Source organism: Calonectris borealis, chromosome 3, assembly GCF_964195595.1.
Source record: "Calonectris borealis chromosome 3, bCalBor7.hap1.2, whole genome shotgun sequence".
NCBI lineage: Eukaryota > Metazoa > Chordata > Aves > Procellariiformes > Procellariidae > Calonectris > Calonectris borealis.
In genome coordinates, this window is record NC_134314.1 from 115,978,304 (window position 1) to 116,000,898 (window position 22,595).

Consider the following 22,595-nt stretch of genomic DNA (forward strand, 5'->3'; position numbering starts at 1 on the left):
GGGGAGGGGAGCGCGTGAGGGGAGCGCGGCAGCCGGGGGAAGACAGTGTTACTGTCCGTGATTGCCAGGCGGAAGTGTCCGCAGGTGCTAGGGAGGCCGGCGGCCCGGAAGGGAAAGGCCGTCGCTTCCGGGTCAGGGAACGCTGCGCCGTGCCGGTGCCGAGGGGAGAGGTGAGGGGAGGGGGAGGCACGGGCGTCCCCGGGGGTGTAGAGGGGGGCGGTGGAGTCCCCAGGAGGTCGTAATGGCGCCGTGGGGAGCGGGGGTGGAGAGGAAGGGGGTGAGCGGGGGGCCTGTGAAGGAGGCTGAGGGGAGGTGGGTGGGCAAGGGATGGGGTCCTGGGAACATGGGCGGGAAGAGGGGACGGGGACCCTGCGGTGAGGGAGGGGCAGGGCCAGGAGAGGAGGTTTGGGGATCCCCGGGTGTGGGGTGCTGGTGACCGGACACCCCTGGGAGGTGTGCGAGGCGGGGGGCGCGGGGAGGTGCTGGAGGAGTCGGCAGGGAAGCGAGCCGGGGGAGCGGAGCTGTTCTGTGCTGGGGACTCCGTGCTGTGTGTTGAGAGGAGGGAGACCGAGACCCCGTGTGACAGCGTCCTCGGGGACGGCTGCAAGTGTCTATGTCCGGCTGCCTTGCTCACCCACTTAGCCTCCCTCACTTATGCCAGGCTGCTCTGAGCGGGGTTAGCTTGTCTGTTAAATTCTGTCCAGTCCTGGTGGAGCTCCAGTGGGGAGAACTGCCACCAAAAGGGAAGTTTGCTTCTTTCCAACCCCAAACTGTTGCCACTCTCCAAGCCCTCATTTGGGCTGTTACTCATGCATGGCCACATCAGTTCTTGTCCTGGCTCTGGAGGTGCTAGTGCAAAGATCCAAGTAGTAAGCTCCTGCCAGACTGTCCACAGCTGCTCACCTGTCCCTGCAATAGCTTTCCATTTGCAGGAGTGTGATTCTGGGCCATCCTGTCACTGACAACAATTACTTAATACTAATGGGTTTGTTGGGTCAGAGCTGGTGAAGATCGTGCTGTGAGAAGGAGGGGAGGGCTTCTGTTTCCAAGACAAGTCCCTAATCACTGCCCTGCCCAGGCTCCACAGAGGGCTCAGCCATCTGGACAGCTCCTTGCAGAAGGGGATGGGTCAGGAGTAGGTTAATGTGGAAACAAACTGTATCTCTGGCTTCAGCTCCCCTTCGACCTTTTACTCTCAGCCCTGCAAACTCCTGAGTCGAAAAGTGGCAGGGCACAGGCTGCTTTCTGCCGTGAAAGTTCCCCTAAAGGTTTGTCCTTTGGGCTCCCATGTCCAAGAAAATTGTGTCAGAGTGGCAGAACTGGAGCTCCCAGGCTAGGCAGCACTGGTGGTAGGCTCATCCTTTTGTCAGAGATCCTGCAGTTTTTGGTTGAACAGCTGTGAGGAATATGACTTTTATTTTCTAAAACCACAGAACTTGTTTAACAGTGTTCTAGAAGAATGTACTTTGCTTCATGTGCATACGAATACACCAACATACAGGTAATTAACTGCGGTTTGAGAGAGTATCTTCTCTTGTCACATGGAAAAACAAATAATGTGATGTGTGCCCGGACATTTGCAATGTGCTAAATTATCTTCATAACTAAGGGCTATTTTTTTCCCTTCCTCAGCAAGAGAACATGAGTTCAGCAGGGAAGAAAAGAGGAAAGCCCAACAGAGGAGGAGGAAGAGGGAGACGAGGCAGTGGAAGAGGAGGAGGAAGAGGAGGAGGCAGCAGTGGCTGTTCAAACAAGTCTCAGCTTGGTGGAAATAGGAAATGTTCAACCAAAATTTGGGACGATGGAGATGATTTTTGTCTCTTTGAGGAACCAAGGCTGGAATCCAGGTCTTTCTGTTAATTTGGGGGGGGTTGGCATAGAGATGTTTGGGATACTTTGGGGATGTTTTTTGGACATCTTTGAATGTACAGAAGAGTGAAGGGGTGATGAAGCTGTTTCAGTATGAAGCAGTTTTTACATGTCTTTTTTGATTAACATTTTTAACATTTTATAGCTAGGAAAGTTGGTTTTTTTATTAAATATTAGAACCTCTGATTTTCTTCTTTGGTCATAAAATAATTTCAGAATGTCTTTGATCAGAAAACACTAATAAACACAGGATATTCGTTTTTGTGTATTACAAAGCAGAAGCTGGGCCATGGAAAACAAGCAATTTAGAATGAATTTAGTATCCTGAATGTATTCCGACCAATCTAGCTTAGAAATACATGGTTGTACTGTAGTCTGAGAACAGCTTTACCTAGTGAAGTGTTATTAAATCACTTTGGATTTGGCATAGGATAAAATACATATATGCATGCATGTGTGTGCACAGATATAGACACATACATCCTGGTTATGTAAGAATGAATCCAACGAATAATCCTTGGTGATGGACTTGTCTTATTTTGGTTTTCCTGTTTTGAATTACAGGGTGGGGTCCTAACACTTCCCAATTCAGTCAAGATTATTTGAGCCAGGCAAAGAAGTCATTGTTATGTTCTATTTTAATTTTTAGATCAAATGCCCCTGCCAGAAGAGGAGGGCAAACGAAACAGAGACCTGAAGCGAGAATGCCGCTGCAGACCATACACATGACATCGGAGAATCAGAGGAGAGTGAAAGAACTTCTTCAAGAGCTTCAAGGGCAGGAGCTGGCTCCTGAATCAGAGTTAGTTTAAACGGAGGCACTACTTCTAGCTCTTCTAGATGAGCACGCTTTAACAGGCACACTGTTAGAAATGAAAACAGTATTCTTTTTTCCCTTAACTTTTAATTTGATCTCAAATCCTGTGGTTTTGAGTCTGCTTTATTCTTCTACAATATTAACTCTGGGAAAGGGGTAGCAGAATCCTCCATTTAAATGGAGGATTTAAAACTGCAGAGGCAGAGTTTTGTATGTACTCAACAGTATAATTTTGTTTCATTTTAATTTGATAACTCTTTTTATCAGAGTAGCTGGTTCTGGTGAAGACGATGACGAACCTGATTACCTTGATGATGAACAGTGCTGGTCAACAGATCAGGAAGTTTCTGACATAATACCGAGGTTGTCTACTGAGCCAGCTGAGCACAGAATTTTGGAAAATGAAGTGTCTTTGTTTGCTGTGCACAAACTCTCCAGGTGATGCTTTTCAGTGAATAATATGTATCCTGAAGAGGTAAATCACTAGTCTTGATACTGTAAGCCCTCAGTGCTTGGACTTCCTCTTGACTCCAGGGAAGTTCTATGTGCAGAACTGATGAGTTTGTATCTCCTACAAATTTAATCCTCAACTAGATGAATTTAAAATAATGGTTTTATGAAAAGAAATCACTCCAGCCTTTTTTCAGTGAAATTTTCAGTTCTTTCTCCAAGATAATGAAACAGATATTGGGAAAGCTCAGGGAGCATTGCTGTTATATTTATATTTCTTCCAGGTAGGTAATGTTTCAAAACCTTGTAAGTGTTCTTCATCCATTTTGTTCAGATATGAGCATTTATTAACTCTTTTTGCTTTGTTTGACAGTGTTTTATATGTGAGAGGACTCAGCTTTTTCTGAAGAATTTAATTTATATAGTTCAACTGGGAAATCTAATCCTGTAACTATTATGTGCTACATTCTGAGGTGTGAGATAGTTGCCACATAAACTAATTTGTCACTGTATAAACAATAGACTAGCATTCACAGACACCAAATTACTGCCTGCTACTGTCATTTAAAATAGCATACATATTTTGGTGTGGTTTTTTTTCCCCCAGTAGTAGTAATAGTATCTCATGCCATACGTGCTTCCTTACTGTAAGCCTAATCAAGCAGATCTGTGGTTATTTTGCTTCATACAAGTCTCTATCACTCGTTGCCATGTTATCTCTGTTTTGTTGCAGGTATGGTTTTGACAGTGAGCATTGTAGGAGAGTACTGAGATCCTGCAATGGTAATATTGGGGCATCATTGGAGTATTTGCTATTACGGTGCTTTATCGAAAGATATGGAGAGAAGATGCAGGTTTCTGCAACAGGTGCTAAAGCCAGTCAAGAAGAATGTTTAGAACAGAGACAAGAAGAGGCTTTTGTCCTCCGGTCAATCTATGGAGAAAAATTTGTGGAAAGAATTCAAAACCGTGTTTGGACTTTTAGTTTGGAATTGGCGTACCTAGCAAACAGGCTCAGCAAATCTAAACAACAGGGTGGTTGTACTAGGGACACAGCAAAGCAAACTTCAAAGGAAATATGTAAATTTTATCTCCAAGGAGGCTGCAGGTTTGGTTCAAAATGCAGATTTGAACATGAATTCCCTCCAAACCATCCATTAAAACCATCCAGGAACTCTGTAGATGATGCTTATCTCAGACCTAACAGCGATGGTCCTGTATACGAACTTGAAGTAAGATTTCCTGAAGAAAACAAGTATCCACTCCAGGCACCTCTTGTGGCATTTTATTCCACCAACGAGAATCTGCCTCTTGCTTGTCGTTTACACATTGCTGAATTCCTCTTTGGAAAGGCCTTGATAGCTGCAGAGTCTAATGAACCAGTGGTGTACACGTTAGTGACTTGCTTAGAAGATGAATCTGAAATAAGCGAGTTACTTAAAAATACTCACCACAAGTATAGTGTTCCTCCTATGTCCCTGCTGGCAACACCTTCAGTAAAGCTACAGACAGAGAGTGCATCTGGTTCAAATCAAATGTCCAAAGGTACACCAAGTTCCCCTCTACGGTTTCTGGGCTAAGAACAGTCAAAAAGATTAAAAAAAAAAAAGAGAAGGCAAAGAGCCCAATTCAGGCATCTGTTCCAAATCTATTTCTGAAGATTAGAAAGAGCCAGATCCATAATCTGTCTGTGCTTCAGGAAGTCCCTTCCATAATAAAGCTGCAGCAGAGAGGTTTTCTGCTGGCAAGAACTGAGTTAAAGGAGCACAGAGCTAATGAGTTTGGGTTGGCAGAGTGAACGATGCCTATGCCCACGCAATGAAAAAGCCATTGAGAGATGTGGTGTGAGCTCTCTAAAATTGACCATAGAAGTGTGCTTGGAAGGGTATGGGGAAGGTTGCTTGCAAGCTTTGATGCATCTGCTACTCATCAATTCAGAAACATCTTTTTTTTTAAAAAAAAATTACTTAAAATTACCAACCCCTCCTCAAAATGAATTTTGTAAAGGTGGATTGAAGGCTAAGTAAATCTTGCAAGTGGTTCTAGAATGTTGTTCAAGGCACCATCCCTTTTTTTGCATGCAAGTGCAACTAGGTTGATTTCACAGGGGAAGAGTTGGCACTGTGTCACTTATGGCAGGCTGACAGCAACTCCGTGGTATAGACGACCGTCAAGCTCTCAATTCCAAAACTGTTTTATCGAAGGCAAACTTGTTTCCAAGAGAGTTTTCAAGAACAACTGCATCATGTTTTAGAGCACCTAAGTAGTGACAGCCTGTTTTTTTGTTATAGTAAAACGAATTTTTCCATTTTTTTAGCAGCTCCACAGAAAGACGGCTTTGTTCCAGAAATTGAAATCAGAGATTCCAGATAATCTTCCTTATGTTATAAAATACCTTGTTTAGATAAATGTAGCCTTAAAACTTTCAAGGGCTGGCTTACTGTTTGAGCAAATCCCACTTCAATTGATAGGCAGTAGGCACTGAAGTACCTGGTCCAGTTTCAGCCTTGGTTTAAAAGTACTTGGCAGTGGCTTAACATTTAATGTTACAGTGTAGTTTTAATTAATTTAAGCTGGTGCTGCCATCACAGTCTTGTGCTCCATAGAAGTGGTCATGTGGTTCAGGAAGGCAAACGAGTTACCAGCCTCATGTTCGCCATGTAGCCACCCAGACCATGGTGTTGCAGAGCACAGCTGGTGCAGGGGTAGTGACAAGTGGGTTGGAGCTGGAGAAGTTGTGGTTTGTTTGATGGGGTGAAAGGGGGTTTGCTGGTAGCATTGAACTAAATGCATGTCAAAAACAGTCCTGCAGACCCTCAGCTCCAGTCTAACAAGGTTCTTTGTTGAGAATGCTCCTGGAACGTGTCTCTTTTGTGCAGCGCTGATGAGGTCCTGTTCCTTACTGTACATTCTTTGTCTCAAGCCTCAACAGTGTCAGAGCCTCAGGAAGAAGAGGAGGTGGCAGAAGAGGAGGAGGAGGAAAATGAGTCTGAACAAGTTGTTGTGGAGAATGAGAGTTATGTGAATCTCAAGAAAAAGCTTTCCAAAAAGTATGATGTGCAGGCAAAATCTCTGTATAACGAAAATGTTAAAATCTGCACACAATTTCGGCTGAAAAAGGTACGATGGACAGAGCAGAATATCTGTTTTCATGCTTACTTTAGAGAAATAAATATTTAAGCCACAGGCTGCTGTTTCAAATGTTCTGTTCCACTCCAGTGGTGTTCTTACTACCATGCTGTCTGGTTTTGTGCATCAGTCTTCTAGGCACTTCCAGTCCATGTTGTATGAAAGACAGAAGCTCCCTGCATGGCAAGAGAGAGAAACCATTCTTGATTTGCTGAAGAGCCACCAAGTTCTTGTTGTGAGCGGCATGACGGGGTAAGAGTGTGATTGCACATACAGACATTATGTATCAACGTATACACAGAAGAATGTGAAATATGTATCCATGTCCTGAAAAGGTTAGGGTCGTGGTCCATCTGTGACCAGTGACAGCAGTCCTAAGTGAACTTCATGTGAAGGATGATACTAACGAAACAAAGCAAATTTCAAGTGGAGTGCAGTCATCTTAATTACGTGGATGGAAGGTGTTGGGTTTGCGTTTTTTTTTTAATTAATTCCTGATTTTGTCATGCAGATGTGGGAAAACCACTCAAATTCCTCAGTTTATTTTGGATGCTTCATTGCAAGGATCTCCAAGCAGAGTTGCAAACATCATCTGCACTCAGCCTCGCAGGATCTCTGCCATTTCTGTGGCTGAGCGTGTAGCCAAAGAAAGAACAGAAAGAATTGGACTCACTGTTGGATATCAGATCCGTCTAGAAAGTGTAAAGGTATATATGCTTTGCTTGTTGGTTTCCATTTAGTTCTATTAAAATGTGCTTAGCGCTTCTCTCGCGTACAGAATCTCTGCCCTATATCTGTGATACAGTGAGATAAGCAAGTCTGTATCACCTATATTTTATATTATATTATGAAATATATTGTGTTTATATTTCATCTCAAGTTGCACTGTCCACTTTACAGAATGAGAGTGCAGTACTATGTCTTGTATTGTTGTTTTGCTTTCTGTAGAGACAAGTGAAGGAGTCTGAGAGTATGAGTAATACTTCTGTCCTCTGGAAGGCTACTGACTTCATTTCCACTTGTCTCCATTTCCATTTGTCTCCCAAGTGGAGATTGAAGGGTACAGCTTCAGTCAGTCAGAAGTGGGGGTTGAATTCAAACTTCTGTCTTGGAAGTGAAATTTTGTCTGTGTTGCAGCTGATTGCTTTTTCCAAGAACTGTGTTAAAAAAGAGATTCACTAAACCTTTCTAGGGACAGAGATCTGAGTTGTTTATCAGAAAGCAACTTCCACAGGAAAAACAGTTCAGATTTTTTGTTTACTGCTTATAGTTAGCAGTAACTTGGTAACTGCTTGGTAAGAAGCAGATGCTTTTAAGTTTTAATCAAGAAAGAAAAATGGTTCAGGCTGTCTCCAGCAGGGATTGCTTGTTCCCTTTCTGTCAGACCTGGCACTCAGCTGAAACTGAATGCTTTACAGCAGCACATATTCTCTTTGCACTCTGTTAAGCTGCACAAAGTCAACTGAATGCTTTGTCTTACCGTTCAAGTCCTCAGCTACCAGACTCTTGTACTGCACTACTGGTGTGCTGTTGAGAAGGCTGGAAGGAGATCTGACTTTGCAGGGAATCACACACATTATTGTTGATGAAGTTCACGAAAGAACAGAAGAAAGGTAAATAATCTCTTATCCCATAAGCAAAATGAAGAAACGTAGTCAGAAGGATAAAGGTGACTAAGGTGCAAGTAACTGAAGTCAGACTTGTTAATCCTGTGGCAGTAACGTGGGATGGTGGAAGGAGTCTGGTTTTAGGTTCTTGTCTTTGGGCAGTAGGAAGTTGTGTTGAAGCAGCTTGCAAAGAAAGCACGTCTCTCTTAAATTTCTATGCCTCCAATCTGCCATCACATTGCAGTGGTGTTGAAAAGAGGTTTTGGATGCGGCTGGAGGGTTAAGTAACTTTTTAACCATAGTTGTCTGGTTCTTATTCTTCCCTCGTTTCAGCTTTTACCAAATACCCTAATTCTTCACATGCCCTTTTGGGAGTTATTTCTCCTGATGCAGGCTTCAGCAGAGCACCTGCAAGGGGCAAGTGCTCATGTTTTCTTCCAGTCTGTAGATTTTACTAGTTCTAGACAGTCTCATCCTATCCTGCTCCAGCCTCCTGCAGTTTTACCCACTTACAGGCTGATGCCAGGCAAAAGATAATGTCTGTCAGTATCTCTGTAAACTAAATGGCAAGGATTCTTTTCTTTGATGTTTTCCTTGTGAAACACTGCAATGCAGTGGGTTTCCAGGAGGCTTTGACTGTGACCCATTATTCTACAGCTCAGCTTATATTTTTGCCTCATAAAAGGGCTTGTATCTCTCAAGGATTCTTCTTCTCATCTAAAATCACTTCAAGCCAGTCTTCTAGGCATGCCACAAAAGCTATAAGTATGTAGGGAAGAATACAGTGAGCGGGGAAGAGTGCGTAAGTTTGAATAACTCTTCGAGTGAGGAAGAGGAGCAAAAAGGACTCATCTGTTACTTTGAGTTAATTTGTTATCTAATGTTCTTGTGTTGTTATCCTTAGTGTAATTATAAGGTAGCTAGAGCTTTTTGTTGCTTAAATGAATTTGCCAAGTAATCCTGACACTAGTAAGGGACAACCAAAAAGTAAGCAGATTACCTTCCATTAATTTACTGCATTATTAGCCTCCAGCCATTCTGGAGCTCATGCTTCTGTGATAGTATCACTGTGCAATTGAAAACACCAGGAGGGTGGACAGAATGAGGAGAAAAAAACAGACTCTGAAAGTTAGCACTGAAGAAATTCAAATGTTTTTTTGCTTGTTTTCTTCAGTGACTTCTTGCTGCTGGTTTTGAAGGATATAATGATTCAGAGGCCAGACCTGCGCATTATACTAATGAGTGCCACCTTGAATGCAGAGCTTTTTTCTCAATACTTTCACTCCTGCCCAATTATTAACATACCAGGTGAAAACCATTCATTTTTATTATCTTATCACATTCACTGTTTTAGGGGTTTGTTTTCAGTATTTCTGCTTGCTAAGTGTTCTCAATTCAAGTGCAAGGGGCTAATTTGCAAAGTGGCAAGACGGGGATTTATAAAAGAACTATGATTGCAAGGGCTTAGAAAGTCCAATGAGATTTAGGAGAGAGAAGACTTGGAAATGGAGCCTTTTTTGTGCTGTCTCTGTACCAGCAGAATTTCCTTCCCCAAAAGACAAAAATGACATGGTGTGCATGACATGGTTCTCTGAGCTAGTTTCACCACAGCTGAAGACTTTTCTCTGTCCTTGTGAAAAAGCAGCAGTGAGAGGATCCAGCTGGATGTGACATTTAGCCAAATGTTCCTTTTAAATTGCTAAGTTGTTACATGGAGCATGACAGAAACATGTATCCTCATGGGTATGTTTCCCTAAGCGTATCAGCCCTTCTCTGACTGTGTAAGTGCATGTTACCAAACCATGCTTGGAAAACATCCACTGTTTGTCCTAGACAAAAACTGTGTTGAAGAATGCAGTATAGATGAGAGCTGTGAAGCCAGTGTATGAATAATAACCTTTGTGAAATGATAACCATCTTCTGTCTTTTTCATCTTTTGAGCGTGTTCTGTGGCATGTAGATTTATTCTCATGTTTCCTTTTAGGTCGAACATTTCCTGTGGATCAGTTTTTTCTGGAAGATGTGATTGCAATGACAAGGTATGAAATTGCCAAACATTCTCAGATGTATTTGGCCTTTGAGGTTGCACTACTGACCTTGGGACTGCAGTAGTTCTGTGCATAGATTTAAAAATCAAATCCTCTCAAATCTCCCCCGTCACTGGCAGTCTTGGAGTTCCGCTAAAACACTGATTTAAACCATACTTCTTATACTGCAGTGGGGTCTAGGATCTCATGCCAAAACAAACCTTTCTGCATTAGATACTGAAGAAAAGGTGAGCTTTGCCATGAAGAGTTTGTCAGTGCTTGTGCTTTACTTGTTTCAGTGGTGGTTAGGCATTGGCCAGCAAAAGAAATTTGAAGGTAGATTTCAGCACTGAAGGTGAAAAATGCAGGATACCAAACAATTCCTTTTTGTAAGCCCTACCTTGCAGCTCAGGTACCAGATTCCTGTTACTATTTGTAATTATTGGAGAGTCACAGTAGCTCAGATACTCCAGATAGTAAATTGATCAGCTATTGCATTGTGGATTGTTGCTCTGAGCTGCCCACTTAGCTGTCAAGATCAAGTTTGCAGTCCTAGTTTTTGGCATCACAGCTTTTAAAAGATTAACATCCCAGTATAGAAGGACACCTTGACCTTGATACTGTCTATGGTTTTGCAACCCACTTATACAAAGTGCCTCTCAGATTTATATATAAATACTTTTGATACCCTATCTCTGTAGCTAATTCTTAGAAGGAGACTGTTAGGCTTCTTTCCACGCCACTAAATCTTCTTCTGATGTTCAGGTATGTTTTAGAGGACAGTAGTCCCTACAGGCGCAAGACAAAGCAAGAAAACAAACAAAATGGAAGACACAAAAGAACTGCATTTGAAGAAGTAGAGGAGGACCTGAGACGTGCTGGTGTTCTGGAGGGCACTGACACAGTTGTCAGAGATTCAGACCCAGACCAAAAATTAACTCTGAAGCAGCTCCTTACACGATACAAAGGTGAGCTGCTTCTTAAATCTAATAAATTGGGATTTGCCAGCCAACATGGTATGTTAGCATGTAATATTGTATGTTGAATGCATGTATATAATTTAGAGTTTTGTACTTTCGAAGCTAAGCAGGTCTCTACTTCTCTGGATTAGAAACCTCCTGCCAGCTTGGGGGAAAAAAAAAAAAAAAAAAGAGAAGCCATTGTTCTCTTAAACTAGAACAAACATTTTGGCTGAAAACAGTTCTTGACACCTGAAAATGGACAGTTTTCAGCTACTATCTCTTTCCATCCCTTTTCAGATACCTTGTTAATTTCACTTTCTTCTCTGTATCTGTTCTTGCTGGAGCAGCTTTAGTTAAAGCACAGCATGTATCTGCCCACTTCAAGGGGATCACTTCAGCATGACAAGCCTTCCTTGAGAAATTCAGTCACTCTGTGAATGGCTTAATAAGAGAGGCAGACCTTTCCATGAACTTCCCACTCTGTCATCGTCAAAATCCTCCCTGTGCTTAGTCCTGAAGAGTTCCTCTCTGCACACCCTTATGGTGAGCTCCACAGTGGTATTGAGTGAGACCCATTCCTTAAAAGCTTCAGATTCCTGCTGGACCGTTACCAGCTCAGAAGAGTAAGGGAATCTGGGTGTCTTTTTGAGTTGGTGTAAGAAACATTGGAAGGGAGAAGAGATAGCTTGAGAAGGTAGTCCTTGAGGTATCTATAAGTGGCCATATGAAGGCTTTCAGCTCCTCTTACTACTAGAATGTGCGCGTGTCATTCTGCTAGTAGATGAATCCTGGTCTAGGCTGCGCGTAGGTGTGCGCATGAGAAAGGAAGGGAAGAGCTGAAACAGAGGAAAGCATGGAAGGGGGAATGTGACGCATTGAGTCACTTACGGAGCTACCTCTGTCTGGTCTAAGCCAGATGCTGTTTAAATCAAGGTGTGATTGGTTGTGCAGCCACACTGGTTCAATGCATCCAGCAGATGCTTTTTACAAGAGTTGGACTTACTGAGTGTTTTACTTTCTTTTTACGCAGGGGTTAACAAGACAGTGTTGAAAACAATGTCTGTCATGGACTTGGACAAAGTTAATCTGGAATTAATTGAAGCCTTGCTGGAGTGGATAGTTGCTGGCAGACATTCATACCCCCCAGGTAATTTCATTGTAGTTGAAATTGTAGTTAAACAAAAGTAGATTCATGGAGGCTCTGTGCTTATAGGCAGCCCAAAGCTAATGTTTTCATGCTGAGTTTCTGTGGTTACTGACTATTTTTGAAAAAAATAAAATTCTAGCTGAGTAACAAAGCCCCTAATATATGTGGGATGGGGAAGGCAAGAGAATCGTCTACTTTGGAAAGTCTTTGGTGAGGGACTGTTGCAGCATGTGTGGGTTTTGTACAATAATTGCAAAACAGAGCTGGAGTTTTGACTTGGGCCTTCTGCAGATTGATAAAATATCATGCTGTCCTTTCTGTTAAAGTGATTTTTTTTTTTTTTTTAATCTACGTATATAGGTGCTGTGTTGATATTTTTGCCTGGTCTAGCAGAAATCAAGATGCTTTATGAGCAGCTCCAGTCTAATGCTCTTTTTAATAACAGGCACAGCAAGAGGTAAGGCAGAAAAGCTCCAAAACTATCGGTCTTTACCCATAAATAAAGAGTAGCTTCCTGCACAAAACCTGCCTTTATCCAGGGATAAATAAAGGTTATTAAATGTGTGAGAGCTTGATATGAAGATCTTGACTCCAGTCAGGGTAATTCCTTTTCTACTATCTTATTGGCTTGCTTTTTTTGTTTTTTTTCTCCTCAACTCAGGAAGGTTAGTTGTTGAAGTTCTCGGAGACCCTAGTGATGAGTGTTCTTCATTTTGTGCTCTGCATGATCCAGTGGACTGTTGAAAACTTCACCTTGGCCCTTGTTCTGTTTCAGAATGTTTGCTGAGACACATTCAGCTGTGGTTGCATTTGGCCTTAGATTGTTACATGGAGATGTAATTGGATCTCCTTGACTAAGCAGGTTTTACACAGATGTCCATGGCAAGGTTAGCTGCAGTGATTTCTTCCAGTCTGGTATTATAAATAGAAGATTCTAGATTCTTCAAAAGAGGCAGAATTTTTGCTCAACTCCATTCTGAGACCTGTCCCTTCTGTAAACTTCTCCACCTTCCCTTAGAACATATATCAGAAATAGTGTGGCCAGCAGGACTAGGGAAGTGATTGTCCCTTTGTACTCAGCACTGGTAAGACCGCACCTCAAATACTGTGTTCAGTTTTGGGCCCCTCACTACAAGAAAGACATGGAGGTGCTGGAGCGTGTCCAAAGAAGAGCAACAAAGCTGGTGAAGGGTCTAGAGAACAAGTCTTATGAGGAGCGGCTGAGGGAACTGGGGTTGTTTAGTCTGGGGAAAGGGAGGCTCAGGGGAGACCTCTATTGCTCTCTACAACTACCTGAAAGGAGGTTGTAACGAGGTGGGTGTTGGTCTCTTCTCCCAAGTAACAAGCGATAGGGCAAGAGGAAACGGCCTCAGGTTGCACCAGGGGAGGTTTAGATTGGATATTAGAAAAAATGTCTTCACCAAAAGGGTTATCAAGCATTGGAACAGGCTGCCCAGGGAAGTAGTTGAGTCACCATCCCTGCAGGTATTTAAAAGACATGTAGATGTGGCGCTTAGGGACATGGTAGTGTTAGATTAACAGTTGGACTTGATATTAAGGATCTTTTCCAACCTAAATGATTCTATGGTTCTGTGTCTTAAAGGTGATAGGGCAGAGAGGTTTGCTGGCTTTATATTGATTTGAATGGCTGTGGGCAGTGTCTAGTATTAGTGAGGCAAAAGTGTGTGCAGGCAGATTGTTCCCAAGAGGAAAAGGCTGGAGATGCACTGAGCGTGCTCATGTTGTCCTTCCAGGTGTGTTGTTTATCCGCTTCATTCTTCGCTATCTAGTGACGAACAGCAGTCTGTGTTCCTCAGGCCTCCTGCAGGAGTTATCAAAATCATCATCTCTACAAACATTGCAGAAACATCTGTCACCATTGATGATGTGGTCTATGTGATTGATTCTGGAAAAATGAAAGAGAAAAGGTACTGGGATTCCTCAGGGCTTTGTGATCTGGGAAGCTGCTCTATGCTTTGAGCTGCATACTTTAGCTTTCCAAAGAGCTGGGAAAAACTTGAAGGAACTTAATCTGCAGAAAGCTGCTGCAAGGTGGGGGAAGCCAGTCTAGACTCAGATCCAACTGCAGGGGTGGGAATTGTGTTCATACAGAAGTTGGCAGCATCTGCCTGCTTGACCTCCAGCCTATTCACCCTGCACTCGTGAATATAAGCCTGTTTCTTGCTCTCCTGTAGATATGACCCAAGCAAAGGAATGGAAAGTCTGGAAGACACATTTGTGTCCAAAGCCAATGCTCTGCAAAGGAAAGGGCGAGCAGGCCGTGTAGCCTCAGGCGTCTGCTTTCATCTTTTCAGTAGCCATCACTACAACCATCAGCTTATAAAACAGCAGTTACCAGAAATACAAAGAGTGCCCTTGGAGCAGCTTTGTCTAAGGTGAGCTGTTGTTCCTGTATTGCCTGAAAAAGCCAGCGTGCAGAATGTCCTTCCTCCACTGCAGGGACCACCTGGAATGCCATTACCAAGGTGTTTAGTTTCCACAGTGTTTTCTCACATCGTGAAACCAAGAAACTTGCTCTGGAGATCTAAGGCTCTGTTGGCTGGTTGCTTTGATCTTACTATCACACTGCCTCTGCATCCAGAGCCCCCTCTAATCGCACCCTCCACCAATTCTCCCTGCCCTTCTTCACATTCCTTAGCTGTCATCTGATCCTAGGAAAAAGATATGTCTCTCAGATCTCTTATCACCAGAGAAGACAGTTACATTACTGTACTCCAAACCCAAGGTAGATGTTTGTCACTTTACGCTCCTATGGTGTTTCTGTACAGCATAGCGCAGTAAAGCCACAACCTGGATCAAGCACCACCATCATGCAAATACTAAATGAAGAGGTCCTCCTATCCCTGCTGCACACTGTGCACCACTTTGTACAAAAAGGAAATGAAACAACACAAATTTTTTTTTTACAGTAAAAACTTTATTTTAAACCCTAGTGTGCTAAATAGGAATCTGTTCTTATGGACTCTGTGAGGTTGGATGAGGTACACTGCCCCCCAGCTATTATTTCACATTGCTTCTTGACTTGAAATATGCGTTACAGGCCCTCTTCTAGGGAGCATATTCTTAGAAGCATGTTTTCTGTTGTTTTTTGTTTTGTTTTGTTTTGTTTTTACGAAAGCTTGCTTTTTTTGCCCTGTGTATGGAACTAAGCTGCCTTTTTTTTTTCTTTCTTTCTTTTTTCTTTTTTCTTTTTTTTTCCCCTCCTTAAGAATTAAGATTCTGGAGATGTTTTCTGCACAGAGTCTTCATTCTGTCTTATCACGACTAATTGAGCCCCCTAGAACTGAGTCTTTGCGAGCATCAAAGCTGCGACTACAAGACTTGGGAGCATTAACTCCAGATGAAAAGCTCACCCCTCTGGGATATCACTTGGCTTCTCTGCCTGTTGATGTCAGGATTGGCAAGCTAATGCTGTTTGGCACCATCTTCCGCTGCTTGGATCCTGCACTAACTATAGCAGCCAGTCTGGCCTTTAAGTCACCTTTTGTAAGTATTCTTAACCGTGTATCCCGCTTTGAAAGCAGTATGTTTTCATGCATCAGCAAAACACTGTTGTAACTTGCAGCGTACTACACTTGAGTATTTTAATTCTCCTTTTTAGCCTACATTGTTTATATGTTAATGCAGTGCTCATTAAAAAAGTCCAGTTACAAGCAGAAGACCAAAACCATGCAGTAGTGACAAGAATGTTATTTATGAGTGAACAATAGAAACAGAGTGGATATTAGTTTTAATTTGAACTAAGAAGTACAGCCAGTCCATTTTGTCCAAATCTGGTGTAAAAATTGAAAATTAATGGTAATAAAAGAAGCAGTTAGAAATAATTACGAAACAGCGATAATGATGAAGTTGACATGTCTGAACTGTGAATGCAGGGTTCAGTTTGGATCTCAGTTTGTGTGTTCACTTTCACTTTGGCTTTTTGAATCAGCTGCTGTATTTACAGGTGCTCTTACTGTTGTTAGTCTTCTACTGCAATGTACAAACTTGCATGAAAAGTCAGACTTTCTTGAAGTTCTGATTGTTGTCATTAGTAGTGCAAATAGTTGTATTGAGGATAGCTGTGGAAGAATTGGAAATAGGTTGTTCTAGTTATTTAATTGCATATTGTTTTCCATATGCTTATTGGTCATTTTCTACAGCATTTTGACTTCAAGTGCTGTAAGTTTCTATATGCTGATACAGAATAACTTAAATTCAGCTTTTTGAATGTCCTGAGTTACTATCGCCTCCTCTCTCTCTCAGACCCAAGTGGATTTTAGACTTGCTGGGCTCTATTATAGGCATTCTCATTTGAGCTTCAGCTCCATTAACTTGCTAAGATTTGTCAGATGGTGTTTTTCATGGATCTTGGCATTCTGCAGCTGCAGAGAGGTCTGCCCAAAATGAAGTATTTTCTGTGAGCTGGTCAATCAGAAATTTACCTTTGGATCTCTTGTGGTTAGATAGGGCAATGGGCTTAGGTGCTCTGCTGTTGACTAGGCATTTTTGAATGCCTCTTATTTTCTGTTATCCATGGAGAAAATTTGCATTCTGATCTTTGAGCTGCTGTGAAAATACCAAAGATTGTGGCATGCAGCTCTCGTGATGGCTTGTCTAAGTTGTGAGGGGAAGAACATGCTTAATCTGTTACTGCCTGTCTAGGTGTCACCATGGGATAAAAGGGAAGAAGCAAACAAAAAGAAGTTGGAGTTTGCAGTAGGAAACAGCGACTACCTAGCTCTTCTCCAGGCCTATAAGGTGAGCTAAAATTCAGTAGCCTGTCTCAGAGGTTTGTGATGTACTGGAAATTCAAGCTGAAATATTAAAGGTTTCCTCCCATCCTCTCAATTAGGGATGGCGTTTAAGTATCAAAGAGGGCTCTCAGTCAAGCTACAACTACTGCAGGGAGAACTTTCTGTCAGGAAGAGTTCTTCAGGTAAGTCAGTTTTTGTGGCCTTGCACAGGGACTGGTTGAGACATTGGCAGAGCCTTAGTGACGAAAAGAAGCAACTGGTGAAAACTCTCCTCGCTCTGTGTGGCACCCATCACAGCCCTTTGTCTGTTTGTAGGAAATTGCCAGTCTGAAACGGCAATTCACAGAACTGCTTTCTGACATTGGGTTTGTGAAGGAGGGATTAAGAGCCAGGGACATTGAGAAGAAGTGGTCCCAAGGAGGCGATGGTGTGTTGGATGCCACAGGAGAAGAGGTAATTCACAGCATTTCAGTGCTTTAAAACGATGCTGCAGTTTTTCATTTGACCTGGGTGCCAGGTGGGCTCTAGACTGGTGGGCTTCTTGCCGCAGCCTGGCTTTGTAACCTCACACTGGCAACAGTCACCTCCTACCTGCTCTGTTCTTCCTCCCTGTACATCGTACATGCTGCTACTAGCCTCAATTGCTTGAGGTCTTATGGGCCCAGGAAGAACAGGCCCAGATGGGGAAGTGAGCTGAAGCCTACTCCTTTTGAGACAGTGAAACACTGCTGACTTGACACATTAGAAGTCAGCAAGTGGTGGAAAGGCATGGGTCTGACTCGACCTGGCCTGAATGTTGGGATTAGTGCCAACCTTATTTTGGGAACAGAATTACATTACAGAGCAGGCAGTGAAATATTTCAGCATTGTGGACAACCTTCAGAAAGCAGTACCTCCGGAGCCAGAGATCTCCTAGGGCTACATGGTGAGGTGATAAGGGCTTGGTAGTTGCAGAGTCTCATGTACATTGGGACAACTTGTGCTTGCTTTCTCTCAGGGGCAAGCCACTTTGTAGCCAGACATTAGGGAACAATTAGGTTCAGCACTAACTGCATCAAGATCGTTGGTGGCCAATTTGCTCCATTGTTAGTGGGCGTAACACAGCGCAGGTCTAGCCTGAGACCTTAGGAGCAGTAACTGATCCTCCCCTATAAAGCACAGCAGTGCAGCTATAAAAGTAAACCAGTTTCAGGAATTCAGTAATTCCATAAGCAGAGCTTTACCTCTGTACACTTACCTGTAGAATACCTAATGCATGCATTAATTTCACAGGCAAATTCGAATGCAGAGAACATCAAGCTGATCTCAGCTATGTTGTGTGCTGCACTGTATCCCAATGTTGTCCAGGTAAAAGAACGCTTTTTCATTTTCCCTTCTGCTGTCTAGCATATCCACACGGCCTGCTTTCAGTTTGGGCTGATTGTGGCAGCCTTGAGCCTGGCTTACGTTGCCAAGGCTTGCTGCTTATAGGGTTAGAGCCAGGCAGCTGAGCTCCAGTTTGTGTTGCTTGAGACTGCTGCTCTTCCTACAGGCTGATTTTAATGTCACACAGAAGCCAGCAGCAAATGTTCTTAAGAAGCTACTTTAAATTATAGCTTTTTAGAAGGCTGAGGTTACAAATGAACAGTCAGGGTTAGACAGCACCCAGAGTGTAGTATCTGTCTCTAGTGACTTGACATGTTACTACTTGAGAATTTCTGGTGTTGATAAAATTAAAACATAAGTTAAAAAGGTTTTCTGGTACAGCAGATTTTTATAACATTTTATCTTACCATACAGGTGAAAAAGCCAGAGGGCAAATACCAGAAGACCAGTACAGGAGCGGTCAAAATGCAACCAAAAGCAGAAGAGCTGAAGTTTGTTACCAAAAATGATGGTTATGTCCACATTCACCCTTCATCTGTGAATTATCAGGTCAGGATTTTTTTTTCTGCAAAGCATGCTCTCTTTTATAAAATAAATAATCTTTGCTTGAGCAGTTGAGATTACAGTGAGGGTCCCTATTGATGGTTAAAAAAAAATCTTCATGATTGAACAGTCATTAGAATTGTAAACAATGGTGTGTTCCTGAGTTAAGAGTGTCCTCTTGGGCACACAGTTAAACCCCAGCCTCTGGAGTGGAATTAGCAGATGCAGTAACGCCCCAGTTCATGTTTTCTTAAGTTGCGTCTGCAAAACTGCACACAAAAATGTTGCAGTTGCAATGCTCCCCTGGCTTCTCCTTGGTATTGACTGAGATTGCATGCACGTGTGTAGTACCTTCATACATGTGGATGACTTCTCCCCACTGCCCCTCCCCAGGCTTTGTCTCTTCAGCTGAAATATTATTTATTGGTGAATAATTCAGGGACATACTCTGTTTGTTTCTTTATGGGTCCTCAAACTCTGAAGTTAATTTCCTTTTCAGCTTAATAGCTAATACTTAGATAAGAGCTCTTCCCTCTCTGCCATGATATATGGTAATATCTGTCTCATGAAGTCTGTTTCCATATTTGATGATTCATTGCTTTTCCAGGATATAAATTACTTGCTTTTAAGAAGTGGTTTTTTAATCATTAACCACATATTTGGGTTATAAAGACTTTGAACTGTTCATCACTCTTGCTTTGAAAGAGCATAACAAACATGCACGTGAAAATGTCCTTAGCATGAAATGGAGAACTTGGAGCCTTGAGGCAACATTGATGAACTAGCTGATTTCTCAAATGCTCACTGCAAAGTGGGAAGGAGCAAGGGATAACTGGCAAAGTGATTGGCAGCTCTTACAGGTCCGAGAGAGTCTGTTAGTCATGCCGGTGCATTTTAGGCACATTTGCTGTTCTTTGCAGCCGAAGAAGAGGCAGGGTAGGCCTGTGTGGAGGAGGCAGGCAGGACCATATTTGCCTGAGCAGGTAGGAAGAGATGTGGCACTTTAACAAGGATGTTGTGTATGTGTTCCAGACTAGGCACTTTGAGAGCCCCTACCTGGTGTATCATGAGAAGATCAAGACCAGCCGCGTGTTCATTCGAGACTGCAGTATGGTGTCAGTGTACCCGCTGGTCCTGCTTGGAGGCGGGCAGGTTCACATGCAGCTGCAGAAGGGAGAATTTGTCATTTCTCTTGATGATGGATGGATACGGTTTGTGGCTGCCTCTCACCAGGTAAGGAAAAGGAGGAATAATCCTGGGAGAGCTGCAGAGCTGTGCTTGTGTTTAGAATGCAGGAGATGCATTTCATGAGCCTTACACTTGCCTCTGTGCTTTACCATGTGCATTAGGTGGCTGAGCTGGTGAAAGAGCTGCGCTGTGAACTAGACCAGCTGCTGCAGGATAAAATCAAGAATCCCAGCATGGATTTATGCATGTGCCCCCGTGGATCTCAGATCATCGGTATGATCGTAAAGCTTGTGACCACGCAGTAACGTGAGAACACCTTTCTATAAAGACTCACTGTTTGCCACTGCCTGAGAACAGACCAAGTGACATCAGTGTCCTGATGTATTTGTTGTCCCAAAACATGGTGTTGATCTCTGGAAGACCCAAGTTGGCAACTGTACTATTGACAGGTTTTTGGGGTTTTTGGCTTGCTTGTTGAAAGTAAGCTGGCTTACAGTACACTCTGGAAAATGGCAGATCTCCCAGGAGGAATGAAAACCTCCAAGTAAGAAAGTAAAGTGTTTTTTTCATGAGGCTATAAGCTGGCAATAGTGTTTTCAGGTGACAAAAATCCCTGCTACCTAGCTGCTTCTTGGAATAGTAATGTCTGGAGGCAGCATGCGACATCATAAGCTGTTCCCAAATTGGTTTAAACTCACTTCTACGTTTTGGCCAAGACTTCACCCAAGACTTCACTGAGGTAGTCAGTCTTGGCTGACCAGGGATCCATTTGCTTATGGTTCAACCCAAAGCCCTTAAAACAGTGACCACCTTTTGATTCATGTCAAGGGGTTCTGAAATGGATTTAGAGAGTGTCCTCCGGTGAGAAGACTGTACCGATCCGTTGGAGTAACGTGTTGGATCAGTGTAGGCTATTCTGGTTACAGTGTAAAGCTGCAGGGAAGTGTGGACATTTCCCCTGAAAGCTGGGCTTCTCCAGCCTCCCCTACGCTGTGAAAAAGCAAAACAGATGATATGGACTGCTGTAGTTGCATTAAAAATGGATCCTTGGGTGGATGGTAGTGCTTACTGTTAACCTCCTCTGGTGGGTGGTAGTCCTGCTGCCACCCTGCATGCTGGAAGAAGGTCCCACTTTTGGAAACTTTTAGCCAAACTCCTGCTCTGGGCAGTGGACTGCCACAGAAGAGTGTGGTGAAATGCCACGGTAATAATGAACTATTACTTCTTCCCTTCGACATTGCTTAATTGCAATGCTGAGCATTGCCACAGCTGAGCTGCTTGATGTACTAGCAATTGCAAATAATAGCAAGTGCCTTAAGTGAAATAACTTTGCTGTTATCTGTAGTAGTAAAACCAGAGTAAACACTGTCTCTACCACCAACCCTGCCTAGAAATAGCCTTCTAACTGAGGAATGATGAGCAGAGGGAGGCACATCATTTGAGGACTAGTTCAATTTTTAATAAAATAATGCTTGAATGTTTGTAGAAGCAGTCTCACAGCAACACCCTTGCATGAGGAAAAAGACAGGAGTACCAAGCCCAACATACCAGTGCAGTAGGATGGTCTCTGCAGGTATGTTAACTGCAGAGGGCTAAACTGTTCCCATAGCGTAATGTTGGTCAATGCTACCACCATACTCCTGCAACTGTGCACCTGCACGCTTGGGGTTTTTTTCTGAGGTTTAGTGAAGAGCTGTTAAGGGCTAGGAATCCTGGGGTGGGGTATTAAAGCACTGCAGAGGCATATGGAGTGTGTCATCAGCCATTAGCTGGACTGTTAGATATGGCATCGCTTCTGTGTGTGGCTGGCAGCCATGCCAGTACGGGTAAGCAAATACTGTTTCTGTTCAGGCTGGCTGTGGAGTGAAATAGGAACAGATTCCCTTTTTCACCTCAGACTTCTATACACTTTCAAAGTGGTATCCTCTTGAATAAATGACTTCTCAACCACCATAGTGCTGTGTTTTGGATAGAAACTAGTGCTCAAACAGGGTGTGTATGACTCTTCCCCCAAGTACATGCTAAATTCCACCTGAGCTATTCTGAAGTGAAGGTGAGGGGAAGGACAGCCAATGATGTAGCAGGTGATAATTAGCTGGAGGGAGGACTTGTGCCTTGCCTTGCCTTGGTAGCAGAATGGGCAAGTCTGGGAAGGGAACAAAGCACAAATCAATAGACACAATCCAAAGATCACAGTGGATACTGAACTGTGAGCACATCCTGCATGTCTCACTGCCTGGGCTGCAGTGCCAGCTGTTACTTTAGGAGGGTTTCTACATAATAGTGCCCCACCCACTGCCAAAACAGGCTGACTTTCCAGGAATTGCATATGCACCAACCTAGCTTCATGGACTGGGCACAGTGGTTTTATTACTTGCTTCCTTCAGCAGATATGTTCAGCCCCTGAAACCATGCAACAGCTCCATTTCCCCTTAAGTCTAAAGGCATAAAATACTACAAAATGACTGAGACAGGACAAGCCAGTCCAATCCACCAGGTGAAGAGCAGAGGCAGAGCTAGAGCCTAGCTGCTGTGCTCCCCAGTAGCACACTGCAAGCCCTCCCCAGTACAGCTGGAACTGCCTTTGAGACAGCAGTCTCTAAAAAGAGGATGAGACTCACATTAAATACAGGTAACAAGCACCAAATGCAGTGGCAGTGCTACTGTTAATCACCATAGGCCTCACCATGAGGTGAGGAGAACCACCCCCAGCTACAGCTGAAGAGTGGTTCCT

At 43.2% G+C, this 22,595-nt stretch overlaps 1 protein-coding gene across 5 annotated transcripts; it reads left to right on the plus strand.

Annotated features, from left to right (window-relative positions):
• Positions 1–77: 77 nt before the first annotated feature.
• Positions 78–21,814, plus strand: DHX57 (DExH-box helicase 57). Of its 5 annotated transcripts, none has more exons than XM_075147491.1 (24): positions 78–170; positions 1,633–1,847; positions 2,519–2,671; positions 2,954–3,124; positions 3,870–4,681; positions 6,060–6,256; positions 6,396–6,517; positions 6,777–6,972; positions 7,754–7,878; positions 9,047–9,180; positions 9,857–9,911; positions 10,665–10,867; positions 11,892–12,008; positions 12,369–12,465; positions 13,763–13,936; positions 14,204–14,404; positions 15,239–15,515; positions 16,674–16,769; positions 16,864–16,947; positions 17,081–17,218; positions 18,038–18,112; positions 18,545–18,679; positions 19,706–19,906; positions 20,023–21,814. In XM_075147491.1, the coding sequence occupies exons 2-24, from the start codon at positions 1,642–1,644 to the stop codon at positions 20,164–20,166; spliced, it is 4,113 nt and encodes a 1,370-aa protein (XP_075003592.1). In that variant the 5' UTR covers positions 78–170; positions 1,633–1,641; the 3' UTR covers positions 20,167–21,814. The 5 variants fall into 5 exon arrangements, with proteins under 5 accessions (XP_075003592.1, XP_075003593.1, XP_075003590.1 ...); XM_075147489.1 differs by lacking the exon at positions 78–170 and adding an exon at positions 1,449–1,501; XM_075147490.1 differs by lacking the exon at positions 78–170 and adding an exon at positions 1,449–1,501 and having other exon boundaries at positions 13,799–13,936.
• Positions 21,815–22,595: the final 781 nt, after the last annotated feature.

Excerpts from the sequence above, each read along its gene's own strand:
- DHX57 (XM_075147489.1), top strand. The coding sequence starts at position 1,460 with ATGTACTTTGCTTCATGTGCATACGAATACACCAACATACAG. Across the intron at positions 13,937-14,203 it reads GGAAAAATGAAAGAGAAAAG|ATATGACCCAAGCAAAGGAA; the intron begins GTACTGGGATTC and ends GCTCTCCTGTAG. Across the intron at positions 15,516-16,673 it reads TGGCCTTTAAGTCACCTTTT|GTGTCACCATGGGATAAAAG; the intron begins GTAAGTATTCTT and ends CTGCCTGTCTAG.